This window comes from Corvus cornix, chromosome 12 (genome assembly GCF_000738735.6).
Source record: "Corvus cornix cornix isolate S_Up_H32 chromosome 12, ASM73873v5, whole genome shotgun sequence".
NCBI lineage: Eukaryota > Metazoa > Chordata > Aves > Passeriformes > Corvidae > Corvus > Corvus cornix.
Genome location: NC_046342.1, coordinates 6,648,845 through 6,662,800, shown reverse-complemented (window position 1 = coordinate 6,662,800; position 13,956 = coordinate 6,648,845). Strand labels below are relative to the sequence as shown.

The window sequence follows — 13,956 nt, the reverse complement described above, 5'->3', positions numbered from 1 at the left end:
ATCTGACTGAATAATTTTGGCTACAATTTATTTCATTTTCTTTATGCTCATCTCTCCAGCCTTTACAGCATCATTCATTCTTACTGAACACAGTGCTTATTAATTTTCTGTTCTTCTACAGGTTGCACCTCCACAGTTTGTTACAGCCACAACGACAGTAACGCCTTCAGTGCTCTTGTCTCCAAGTGTGTTTCAGCAATCAGCTACAAAAGCTACTGAAGTGGAGAATAAAGCCAGTTCTTCTTCGCCTTTAACACTTGGAACAACAGAAATTCAGACTACACCTCCTACTGTTCTCAGCAGGTCCCAGCTTCAAGAAGCACTGATACATCTAATAAAGGTAGTGTCTATACAGAGCTCAGTTTCTGAGGGATGGGGTTCCAAGCACATAAGGCAGAAGTGACAAATTCTGTACCCCTATAACTCCTTTTGCCCTGAAAGATTACAAAAGATGTTCTGTTGGAAGGGGCAGATTACTCCACACTGTACACAGAGTATGGCACAGCTTGCTCCTTTTGATTGAGATGTGGAGGACTTAGAAGAACAGAGTACCTGGGATGTGTCCTTTCACGTCCATATGAATTTGTAGACAAGTGAGAAGTAACTTGCACTTAGTAGAAACTGCTATGAGGGGGGAGTTGATTTTGCTGTCTTTTTAAGTGTTCCACTTCCCCAAGGAAAGCTTTCCTGTTTTCCGTTCCCTAGAACCTTTCATCATCTTTACTTTCAGTGTGTTTCTTTGAGATGGAAATTGCAAAGTTTTAGCTCTGCTATTTTCAGGAACTAAAAAGTTCTGTTGAATTAAATCTGTGATGTTGGGACAAGCTGTGCATTGAGATGATTTTGACCTCTAATGTCATGGTGAAGTTGCCATGAATGACGAACAGTTCTTCCTTAGCTCAGGATTCTCTTGCTCGCTCCGTGCTGGTGTTAGTAGAGCTTATACCCAAAATGCAAGTCTAAAAATAACAGTATCTTCCCAGTGACCAAAAAAGGCATTACCAGATCCCATTATTAGGTTGCCTGATTTATCTGTTCCATTTTACATAACCTTTTCTTCTATTGGTGTGTATGGGTTTTCTAATTAAAGATTTAAACTAATCCTGGAATTGAGCTCACCTGCCAATATTCTTGAGTGGTGATTTTAGAGAGCTGACAAGGATATTTGTCTCCAGTCTTTACAGAGAGAGAGGTGAATGAAGACAAAAATAGGCATATTCTGCAGCATGGGAGTACTCAAACAGCACTCTAAGGAGGATACCAACTGCTTTCAGATCTTGTAAAGAGAGTATGACACCCTCAAGCTAACTGATTAGATACCAGTTTTGTAAACTTGTCATTTGAAGGAATTAGACTCGAGAAATATCTGTAAATATTGTCCATAGATTAAACCAATCCACTTCCCAGTCATGCTTTGACATTAGAATTCTTGTAGAGCACACTGCAATCCCATTCAGGCTGGTCTGCCTGACAAACATCACATCTGACACTCAGGCAGACTTGATTTGGGAAACTGTACATAGGATGGGATTCTTTGTGCCTAAGACTATGGTTTGGACTCTGGAGGGAAGCAAAATGTGGCCAGGCTGACACAGTGACCCCTGTCTGTTTGTTTGAGTATCCAGAGTGCCTGGTGATCCCTTTAGCTCCTGACCAGCTTCATGGGTCACAGCCCATGTGTGTTCCAAAAGCACCTTTTGTGCAGGCACACAGCTCGTTCCCTTATCAGCTGGAAGGAATCCTTATGACAACTTAAGTGGCAGTAAATTGAACTCTTCTTGCCTCTTTTTACTAATGTTTCTAATGTGTTTCTGTTTTTCCTGCAGAATGATTCCCGTTTTCTCAGCACTATCCATGAAGTCTACTTGCAAATCCTAACCAAGAGTACAGACAACATCAAGCTATAATTCAAGCTGAATTTACTTAAAATATGTTGATTTTAGAAACAATTATGCCTCATCTATAAAACTAATATTTTTGTAAAAGAATATTTAGTTTTCAATGTCTTGAATTTGAACCTGTTAGGAAAGATTATTCCTTAAATACTTATGAAAGTAATGTTCTCAGAATGATCTAGGTTTTCACTGTGATCATCACCAGCAAACCTTTTTTTTATTGGGGAAGGGACTTAAGTTGCATCTGAGCTCTCATTAGCATTAAGTGAATGTGCAAATGTTTGCTCTGGCTCTCATTCCTGGCTGTATTCACTGTTCAAGGGTTACAGACTCAAAACTATTTCAACCAGCAAATGCACAGTATAGTACACTACAGCATACCTGAACAAAATTCAGTTGTGGGAACCTAGTTCCAGTTTGAAGGACTAAGGAAAATGAGAAGACAATGCACAAAGCTGGCAGGTGTGGGGAAAGAAAGGGTCTGGAAGCCAGGCCATTGGAGCTAAATCTTTAACAAAAGTCTAAAAAAGTGATTTGCTCAGTACATTAGCAGTCTTTAGGTAATGTGGGTAAATTTATCTTTTCAATATTTCATTGATCTTATTTGTTTCTGCGTTACTGACATAAAACACCCAAGTGAGTAAGGCCATTTTCTCTAAAAAGGCAAAATTTGAAATATGCAAAATCTTCAGTGATTGTATCATAGTTAGGAGACCACCACTGGAAGACTCTCTACCTGTTCAGCAGTGTTTGATAAAATTTAAACATTTTGTTCCCTTTTAGCTTAAGGATGGACCACATCATAGTTGGCTTTCATTCCTCAGTTGTGTTGGAACTGCAGTGTTGAAAATTATGCAGATGGGAAACAAATGCATGCTTTTTTTCTGTTGCCCTCTCCTCAAATTATTAGTGCACACTTCATAGTCTGAAGTTTATCTAATTAAAATGTTACTGCTTTGTATATGTGATTTAGTAAGTCACTATTCACTAAGAATTTAACTGGGTACCTTCCCATTTGAAATCAGAAAATTTTTAATTATACTTTCTTATGCTGCTGTGTTGGTTTACCCATGGGTTGTATTTATTTCTTAAAGGCATGCAAAGGTAATTAATCTTGACTTCAGGTCCCAACCTTCTCCAGCAATAGTACTTTTAAAGGATGCTTTTTCAGTAGAAAACTGTTGGGTTATTGAGTAAAGAGAGAATCTGTAGTGAGTTATGATGCACTGCTTCATTCTTTTCCCTCAAGCACTATTGAAATATGAAGAAAAATATTGTTTGGCTCCTTACAACATATATGTAAGTATAGATATCCTAAGGATTACTTAATGTTGGCGTAGTCAAAGGTGCATGGCCATTTCATTGGAAACTAGTAATTGAGCTTTAATTGTGACTTGTTCACAAATCACGATGTTTTAGATACAACGAATATTTACATTTTTATGTATTTGATCTATTTTAGGTTTTTTCCTAGCTTTTTAGTGGAAAATATATTTTGTTTAGCACTGCCTGCCTTCTGAAAAGCTCTTTCCAGCCTTTGAGTTCAGTGTTTCCAGTTAAAATGTATAGTATATTGTTAGAAAAATGTGCAAGATTCAGGGAAAGATGCTAATGTGCATTCATCAAGAATTATATTGGATTGAATGGTAGCATTTGAATTCAGCAATACAAACTCAAACTTGGTAAGGAAGATAGGAGCTTCTTCCATAAATTCTGGAGTTCAATACTGTGTATGCACATAAACAGTGAGACTCAGATTGAAGGTCTAAACTAATTTTCTGTTGGGGTTTTTAGGCAAAGTTTCACTGAAAGGGACAAACCAGTGAGCAGTTCCTCTGAACAAGAATGGACAGTCTAAGCCAAATAGAGGGTTGCTCTTACCTGGATTTAGCAAAGATGGAGTCCATAACTTCTCACTTCTTGTGGACAGCTTCTGGTTTCTTCAAACAAAGTTTTGATAAAAGTTTGTAAGAATAGAAATGTTGGAAGTTGATAGTGCACGTCGGTACTGTTTGCTAAATACAGTCATATCCAAAGATCTGTAGAAATGATAGGAAGGAGTTGTATTTTGAGTTCTTCAGCCATATACAAAAGTCCTAATACTTTGAATATCCTTGTGAGGGTTCCTGGGCAGCTGGAAGCAAGCAGTTGGCAGACCCTTACTTCACTTTGGTTTTGTAGTGTCCTGGTAGCAACAGGTTGTTGGTTTACTTCCCTGCCCAAACTTTCTGAATTAATTGACAGAGAACCAGAGTTGAAATTGTAGTGTCCACGGCAAACTTCACACCTTGAACAAGTGCATGTGTTTGTTCCAACCTCTGTGTGTGGCCAGCAGACTCGGGAACCCCCCCACTGCAGAGGTGTGACAAGTGCCAGGGGAGTGGCTTTAATAAATCAACTCCCTTAATTAAAAGCTCATTGTAAAACACACGCTCAGTTACAGTGTAAAATTTGGTGTGTTTTTTTTTTTTTTAATGTGGTCTGTGAATTTAAAAACTTTTTTTCCCTAATTTTTTAAATTTTTTATATAAGTTTGAAATTACCAGCTTGTTGAAGTGCTTGGTTTCGTGTTATCTGCATGTAGGGATAACCAGTGTGTAGCAAGTTACTTTGAGGCATCACAGGAAATGATTGTGACCATTTTCAAGTGATTTTTGTTTTAAACTACTGGCTTAATGGGGATTTTATGTATTCTTTCTGGGAATCAAAAGCTGATTAGTTCAGACTACACTCCCCAAATTAATTCTTACCTAAGCCTGTTTTTTGTGGCTCACACTAAAGTTACTTTAGGTTTGAGTTTGGAATTTTACTTTTTCCCTAATCAAATACAGTTTTAAAACCTACAGCTGCTGAATTGTTCAAGAAAATCAAAATTCTGTTTTGTAGTTAGACTTTCTCTGTTGTTACTGAACAATGCAAAGTTTATATGAAAGGTGCCTAATAGCTATTAACTTTAGAAGCAGAATCTCTTTCCAAATTAAACAAGATTTGCAGAATGAGTGATAAAAAAAATTCAAGTGATTCATCCTGATTTAATATAAAATGTGTAATTCTGTGTATAAATACTCAATATTGAAACACTCGCTGATGGATGTATCATTTTTGCTTGCATTTCTAATTGCTTCATTTTGGTTTATTTCTGAAACCCATTATGCCACACGTAGTCACTGATAGAATTCCTGAAATGTTTTGGAAAGCAAACATTTATTTGGGACTTCTTGGTTTTTAAAAGTATTCTAAGCAAATCAGCCACCTTTTTTGCCAGGTATTTGGGTTGCTTTGTACAGCATATCTTAACAAGAGGAATGTGTGCAATATGTATCACCTCATTTTTGTCTGGCAATATTATGAAAATGTTAAGATGCAATATCTTCCTTTCACTTCAAGTTGGAAAAATTGCAGTATCTCTGATTTGGTGGTGTATTTATTTTTATCGATTCAGTGTATGGGCATATGGTTAGTTAGGGTTTTTTATGTACCTTATGTGCTTTTAGTAATTTCTGAGTTTTATCACTTCTGCATATGCACCAGTTGTAGCCATTTGCATGTTCTTTCAATATGAAGACCATGGGGAAGGGGGGGCTTCAGGAAAGATTTCTGGAAACCGGAGTAATTGTAAGTCAATAAATGTAGATACTGCATCATTAACGTTTTTGGTATGGTGTGGGTTTTATAGCACCTATGTATGTTTGCAGTTATTAAGTTATTGCATAAATGTTTAAGAATGAGCATTTTTTCATCCAAAATTTTGTATGTTTGCAAATATATTTTTGTAATAAAACTTCAAAACAAATGTTTCAGCACCTCCTAAAACCTTGTGACGTTTCCTTTTATTCCTAGAGTTCTATTAGCCTACTGGAAGGTTCAGGTTTTATTTAGGGTTAATATTTTCCAGAGAAGAAACTCAAATTCCTTACTCCATTCTGGGGCTAGAACCAAAATTGCATTTGTCCCCTAAGAAAATGCAACCTGACTGCTTGAAGGGCAGTGGGGAACAGCCTCTACAAGGTCGTCTGCTGCTGTCAGCAGCCTTGTATTTTGAATTTGATAAACAGATACGTTTCCTCTCACATTAAGAAACACAGCTGCAATTTCACTGGCTTGTAAGTACAGCCCTAACTGTGTTTAGTGCCTTTCTGTATCACTTTTTTATGGTATCCCCTTTCATCCATCTAGACATGGCATTTGATTCTCAGTCCGGTGTTGGTCTTTGATCCAAGACATTGGAATTTGCAGTTATCCTCCTACCATACCTGATTGATATCATGCAACTGATTGATCCAAATTTCACAAAGTAAAATAGGGAAGCTGATGAGGATGAAAAACATAGAAATTCATCTTGAAATTAAACAAAACCTATGCCTAAATCCCTTAATCTTAGCAAGATGCTTATTCCCATTCTAACTACCCATAGGAGCTGGTGCTTGCAGGGCAGATGAAATGTCCGGGGAGGCCCCTGGAGAATGGCGTTTGTTGCTGTAATGGTTCATGTTGGACTGATTCCTGTACTATGTCCAGAAGCAGATTCTTCTAATAAAGACTGCCATACAAAACAGGTACAGAAGTCATGGATTTACCATAAGGTAATTGAAAAAACAAGAAGTGAAAACAGCTTAGAATCAAATTTTAAATTCTGGAATCTAGATCTAAATTCTGTGTTAGGTGTGTTGCCTGTTTGGTCAATATCAAGAATATTTTTTTCATTCTCAGTGCCATTAATCTGTTTGTCTTCTCTGGATCCAGGTATTCCTCGTCACTGTAATTCACATGAAGTGCTCCCCTTTGGTTTGGGAATAAGGTAATTCTTCTGAATTTCTCTGTGTAGCTCCAGCTAAACCAGGCACTGTACAAAAAGTGTATGCAAACCAAAGTCTTTTTGGCCTTTTCTCTCTTGATCCTTTGTGCTCTACAGTCATGTTTTTGGAAAGTGCATGAAAGCAGGGATTGAATGTATGCTACGATGGTGATATGTGCTGAATAGGATCAGGCAATAGGCATTAGGCTTCTTAAAGCTCATCCTCTAAAATTCAGATTTTATTTGCAGGCTTGCAGAATGAAATATCAAGTTGCAGCTCATGTTCATGGGCCAAATTAATTGGAGTTAGTGGACTCACATTTGGTAAGGGTTCAGCTACACTTCCTTCTCACTACAGAAGATACTGGGGTGGGTTAACTTTAACACCTGTCATTCATACAGCTTTTTTTCATTTTTGAACAGGTTGCCTTCAAGTTACTAAAGAGTCTTTATTATGGCTGAGGTAAATTTCTCTTCAGTTTAGTTTTCTAATCAGAATATTAGAAATTATAATGTATGTTATTGAAAGAGATTTCCAGTGCCCAGTAGTGGATTTTTTTCACCTATCTTCACACAACTTCAGGTGTGAATCAGCTTTTTTCTATCTTCTAGATTTTGATTGGGGGATTTATACTAATTTAGGAGAATGAAACTTCTGTGATAGACTTGCAACTTAAAATATAGCCATGAACTGTAAAGCTCATCCTTGTCAGTTATGCAACAATTTTTACTTCCTTTACATAAGACACTCCTAATCAGGCTCAAAAAGCATTGAGAAAAGAGGGCAGTGAAGGGAGATTTTTATCAGTTGCTGCATTTTTGAAAGAGCACTGGCAATAGAACAAGAGGGAAAGGACCACTGAATAGAAGATTCCTGAGAAGAAAGCAAGGGAAGGAATAGCAAAATAGTTTATGTAAATATGAAAGGGGATATTGTAGAGAAAAAAGTATGGCCTGTGAAGGTATTTCCTGAAGCACAGAAGAATTTAAGTTACAGTTTTGTTTCTGTACTGCTGCATGTCTTCAGGTGTTCTCAAAGCTCAAATGCAGCTTGCCTGTAAGAATTCAGAGTATTTCAGGGCGTGTTCAGAAAATGACTGGGCAGACATGATTTCCTTGCTCTAATTCTTCAGGTCTGCTATGGGGTTTTTTAACCTCTGGTAATGAAGCAGCACAGTGGAGCTGACTGATTCACAGTCAATGTGAAAAAAGTCTTTACTTGATGGCCTCCCATTACAGTTTAAAATCTGCTACATAGAATAAGGCTGCTTGTACCTAGTTGCCTTTTGACTTTTATTTTAAATAGACCTTTAAAAATATTTCTACCATAATCCATTCTTTAAAATTCAAGAAGGTTCATTTTACAAAATCAACCTTGGGAAATAAAACCACAAAAAAATAAGGTTTATATACTGGCTGAAATGAAAGCACTTGCCCTTAGGCCTTTCTTGGAAACATGCAGGGATGTGATGTAATTGCACAAGTTTTACTTCTTTTTTCCTCATAAATAAGTTAAGAAGCTTTCAAGAGTATCTACAGAGCAAAAATCACCCAGCCTGGCTCCTGTATACAAAACTCTATGTTGGTCTTAATTTAGGAAGCATATGACTTGTACATCCTGCCCGAACTTCTTGTGGCTCAGAAGAGGGATGGGAGAGGCCTAGCAGGTTATCCAGCTTTCTCATGTAGGCTTGAGATTTATGGGTGATGCTAAGTGCCTGCTCTGGTTTACATTTTAAGCATCAAACAAATTGGCTTCTGTCCTCTGGGGACACAGTTCTCTCATGTAACAAAACTGCTGCAAAGGAAGCTTCTGTCTTCTTAAACTCCCCACAAGAATTGAGGTACAAGGGTGCAGTTAAAGCCTGCAGGATCTGGATGTATACAGAGTCTGCTGTGGTTTACTATAAGCCCTGGTGTGATCTTCAGGATGGAAGGCACAGGGTGCCCATTATAAAGAAAGATCTCTACTTTTCAATGTTTTTAATAGGAAAATTCTGCCACAACAGAAGCTTTTACAGAAAACCCAAAGGTTTGGTTAGAAACACATGCAGTAATTTTAATAAGGGTTTGAAAATAAATTAATATTCTTCAGATATGAAGATAGCTGAGGGAAACTGCTAACATAACAGACATGTGAAGACAATGTAGATTCATAGTATGTAGTGCCTGAGCCTGTGATGTAGCTTTATCTGACACTTCATTTTAGATAAAAAAGCCTCATCTTATTACTGCTCCTATACCTGTTCTCATGCAGTACATATAATTTCTTGCAATTACTGGTGATGTGCTGCAGAGACATAGGAGATTTTTTCTTTTTTCTTTTCCTTAAATTCATTAGCAGCTAAATAATGTTATTACTGAAGATGATCTCAACAATCTGTTCCATGTCTAAGTGAAGTCACTGTGTTTTTGCATGTGGAAGGATGTGTTGGTGGTGCATAATGGTCTGCATAATGAGAGAATGCTCTGGCATCAGTCCATTTCATCCATTCTTGAATGATTTCCTTCTCGAACGGCTTCTAATGCAGCTCTTCTTTTAAAGGTCTTCTAGTCAAAGCCCACTGTGTTGCAGAGGTCAGGCTGAAGAAGATTTTTTTTCACTTTCTCCTATGCATTACAGCACAAATAAATCCTTCTTTATTTGGTCATTTTAGCTTTCTTACACCTTCTTTCTAAACGTGCACACCGTATGAAAGCATTGCTGTTGGGGAGATTTTGCTTCACACAAGTTATCATCAATAACTTTATTCTTTTGTCAAATTCCATTATTTGAATACAGATACTCATTTAAACAAAGACTAAAGAGACTTGTAACTTCTGAGCTTGTTTGAAGAGTGTTATGGAACTTGACTCAAGAGTCAAATAGAGAAAGCAAACATGGTGAAGTAACTCTGGAACATCTGTGTATTCAGTAGGCTTTCAAGCATAAATGCAGGCAAATGCCTCAAACTCCTATTGCATAAGTATTTAATATTTATCTTAACATAATATGAAGAAACTGCAACAAGTTAAAAGTCAGATTATAAATTTAGTTTTGTAAATAACATTGTTAACTAGTTATACTAAACCAGTGCAAATACCCCAAAATACTGCAATATTAGCATTACAAACGTTGATTTAAATACTGTAATTTTCTTGCGCTGCTAGCAGAAATGCTTTCCTAAATATCATCCAACAGCCCAAACCTACTCACTGTGGGTTCATTTTAACTGTGTGAGACATATAATGCTTTGGTTTTTCTCTGGCAGGCTACATGTTCGATAGACATAAAAAAGTCTCATTGTGTAAGACTTGTCTCAAGTTATTTGGTTTAATGTGAACATTTTTCATGTATTATAAAATTTTCATAATATTTTGGGAACTTTGCAACTCTTGTTTTGGGGTTGGGTTTTTTTTTTAGTAGATGATATTTTTATTTAGAGGTAATATAAAAATTACTATGGTTTAAAATTATTTTTATCCAACACTTGCCTGCCTGTAACTCAAAAATGGTCTGTTCTGTTATGAAGCTCTCCATACACATTTTTCCTTTTCCAGACTATTTTGTCAGCTGAGGAGAAGGTTTTAGTTGAGTTGAACTATGAACCTATTCTGTTTGTATGTATCATTTTCTTGTATCTTGCTCTTACAGATTTCAAAGGTGGATGGATTTCCCATCTGGATGTTTCTGGACCAGGTGCTGCACAAGAACCTTGCATTTTCCAGGTTGCTGGTTATAGCTGTTTGTAGTCTTTGTACCACAAACTGCTGTTCTATGGCAACTAAAGGATGTTGAGAGTGTTTTTCATGGTCCAATGGGAACTGCAGAGCTGATCATTATTTCACAGCTGAATATTCTTTCACAGGGTGTTTACTTGAGTGTGCACTTGTGCTTGTCTAAAACCACTTGCTAGCACTGATGAAGGAATAGAATTTATTTTGAGTAAGATGTGACAGTAAGGACTGAGTCTCTGGAAAATTTGCAGCACCAGATTTGGTCTGACAATGTAATGCATTCCCATCCATCAGGCTACAATGATTGGAATTTCACCACAGTTCCACAGAGAGTGGAATTCCACTTCTCTTTGTTAAGGTACTCTGCAAATTAAATGAAACCCTGTGCACTACATGGAGATGTTCAGGACTAGCAAGGTTACAATCCAGGACAGCAGTGACTGGCAATTCCAGTTCAGTTTGGAATCCATACTGTGCTCAAACTGCAATTGCACAGCCTGTTGGTCTCCTCCCACACCTCCACGCATTTTCTTTACTCACTACTGTTTGGATTTTGTAGTGCTGAGCTCTTACTAGACTTGGATTTGGCAATCTTTTGAGAACAGTTTTTAAGGCAAAATTGGGCACGTAGCTAACTGGCCTAAATTCCAGCAGTGCTGAGTGCATGCAGCTCCTGCTCTGGTAAACAGGGTTGCATGTACTTATGTCAGCAATGCATTTTTGCAGTATCTCAGCAAATGTCAGTCATAGCTGAGCTTTCATGCTTCTGCTGCACATAATGCCCTGACGCTGAAACATGGAGGCAGGGATGGAAAAATCCAGTTATCCTGTGTATGTATTTAATAAGCTGTCTAGTCTAGTAGTTAATAGTGAAGCTAACAAGATGTGATTGTATGTTCTGAAGCAAGACTGTTCGTCCATACATTTGCATCCTTGTTTTAATCACATTCTACATGGTTTCCGAGGCAAGTCCCAGGAATGTGGAAGAAATGTTGACTGTTGTATGCAATGTATACCATGGCTTCAGCTATTGCTTTACAGTCCAGCACACTTGCTCAGAGTTGCAGAAAAAACACGCCTCTTCAGTAGATCAAAGTGGAGGCACTGACACAAGGTGGAATTTCATCCTGTGAATGCCTGAGCTGCTGTTTTAACAACACAATACCACAATAAGCACTCGGTGATGCAGCCCAAGGATTCAGAGAACGGAGGGGGAGTTGTGGACAGTGATCTCCCAATGACATTGTCTAAGCTAAGTCTATCTTAAAGTCTTTTTACCATTCAGATAACAACGGAGGAAACAAAAGAAGTTGTGAACTATAGTAATACTGGACTGATCCAGATCACCCCCCTTATTTTCTTACAGGAGGGAAACAAGAAAGCACCTTTGAAGGCACTTGCTAAGATTGCTGGTGCCAGTACACTTGGGAGACAGTTTTTGAGGGAGCCATCCTTCCAAGGCAGATTCAAGAGCACATCTTCACTGTAATCACAGAGACTTGACCACAGGCCTTATTCTTCAGCCAAAGAATGGAATCAGCCTGGGCCAACAAAGGCAAAAGCAAGGCTGTGATCTGGCCAGTTTATGTTTAAAAGAACTGTGAGAGGAAACAAAGGACGTTGACAAAGGAGAGGGGAGTGACTGAACTCTATTTCAGTTGACTGTCATCTCACTTTGCCACTACCAATGATTTGTGCAGAGAAGAACAGTAAGAGCCTGGCAATGCTGTCCTCTTAATCACACTGTAGACAGAAAACACGGAGTAAATTCATCTGTTAGAAGCAAAAAATTAGTGTAGAAATTACTTTGTTGTTTTCATGATACCTGCTTCCATGTTGTTATTTTTCTCCTGTTTGTAAATACTACTAGCCATCCAGAAAGACGACATAGCCATATCTCTAAAATATGCTTTTTGTTTTCTGATGCAGATGTATTTAGGAAGTTTTTTGAAATGTTTTCTGCAGCTGAAATTGGGTACACAACCATGTTTTCTTAATGTATCTTTGGTCAATAAAAAATACTGTGGAGTTTGGCATCATAAACATGATTTCACTTACGCTTGGCCTCATTTGAAGAATTTATTTTATGCACCTCTTCTAAACCACAGATTAGGGAAGACCAAATTATCCTGCCTAACCTCACTCAACTGACATGGATAACTCCATGTCAGTGACATGATGGTTGAGCCAAATGTCTGTCTAAAGAACAGTGTTTAAACAGCAGGGGTGATAGAAAATTGTCATTCCCTTCCCCAGCACAGCGAGTATTTTAACAACTGCTCTCAAATCAGTGAGCATGGTTCAGAGCTCAAGCTAACAAATGCTGCTGTGCTGCTAAAAGGGTTCTGTAGCTTCAACTACATCAGCAGGTTGGAGATTCCAGTAGAGCAGGTCTATAGAGCACATGAGAAAGTGCTGAGGACTCCCCATCTGCACTACAAGGGAGTTTGAATTCTGCTCCAGACTAGCTCTTGTCTGTCCTGTTGGACTGAATGCTCATTAGCAGCTGGGATGTATTAGCTGCTTTCTCAGACTGAATCTTCTCTTTCATCTTTATTTGAAAGAAATCCAGTTCATGAGCTCTGGGACTGCTCAGCAGAGAAAGCCAGAGCACAATCAGCAAGGAACAATCAGGAAATTTGATCCAGAATGGTGGCTCAAGCTGCTTTAGTCTTACCTTCTGACCATATGGCTGCAGACAGAATCAAGTGTGCTGTTGCCTTGAGAAAGGCTGACAGGTTGTGGAAAGGATGGACAGAGGAGAAGAGAAGTTGTGCAACATGCTCAGAGAAGTTGGTAACCCTCACTCTACAAGATTAGTCTGATTTTAGGCCTATTTGAGGCAACGGCACAACCAGATCTCAAGCAAGATATTTGCTGGTGTGTAGCATATGCAAAGTTCAGTTAAGAATCTTTTACAGGGAACTTAGGTTTGAATTTACTCTTACCTCACCAACAGTTTGGGTAGATTTTATAGTTTAAAATCTGCAAAGGAAGAGACAAAATCAGTATTTCTCATAGATGCTACTTGTAACTCTTGAGATCTTTCATACTCCCCTGCTGACAATATTCCTTTGGCATCAGAGCTCCAGGAGGACAAAAGAAGTCCATATCCTGTTGAGCCAAAGTGGATTTTAACCGGAATACTGTGGGGAAACTGCTGTTGAGAATTGCTGTTGGTTGTCCCCACCATGTCTGGCAGTCCTGTTTTTGTTTCCTCAGCTAGGCTCTCTTTGGTATGATTTCCTGCACAAGTAGCTAATTTCTAGCTATCATGTGTTATTTAATTTCCAAGCTGCTGTTTAGACATGGTGGGTTATGAGGTGTACAGTGTGTCTTTCTGTGCCCTGGGAGGAAACCTGCACAATGATCCTAAAAAATGCATTAATGCCCTCATTTCTTGGCCCTTTGCTCGGCCACTGAAAGCTCTTGGCATTATAGCCCATGTCTTCAGTGTTCCTGAATTTAAACCGAGGCTTATGTGATTCTCATCAGGCTCTTTCATATCCCAATTTTATTGTCCATATCACTTTAAAGTGTATTACTGAA

The 13,956-nt window shown here is 38.2% G+C and overlaps 1 protein-coding gene and 1 long non-coding RNA gene across 4 annotated transcripts in view; one reads left to right on the top strand and one right to left on the bottom strand.

Annotated features, from left to right (window-relative positions):
- Nucleotides 1-3,863, bottom strand: part of LOC109143341 — a 53,923-nt gene extending 50,060 nt beyond the window's left edge. For both annotated transcript variants that reach the window (XR_005602962.1, XR_005602961.1), the window contains exon 1: nt 3,777-3,863. This is a non-coding gene — a long non-coding RNA (uncharacterized LOC109143341). The remainder of the gene's footprint in view (nt 1-3,776) is intronic.
- The window catches only part of DCP1A (decapping mRNA 1A), a 32,219-nt gene extending 26,511 nt beyond the window's left edge, over nt 1-5,708 (top strand). For both annotated transcript variants that reach the window (XM_039558970.1, XM_039558969.1), the window contains 2 exons: nt 122-340; nt 1,827-5,708. In XM_039558970.1, the coding sequence (XP_039414904.1) occupies nt 122-340; nt 1,827-1,907 (300 nt within the window). In that variant the 3' untranslated portion in view covers nt 1,908-5,708. The remainder of the gene's footprint in view (nt 1-121; nt 341-1,826) is intronic.
- Nucleotides 5,709-13,956: the final 8,248 nt, after the last annotated feature.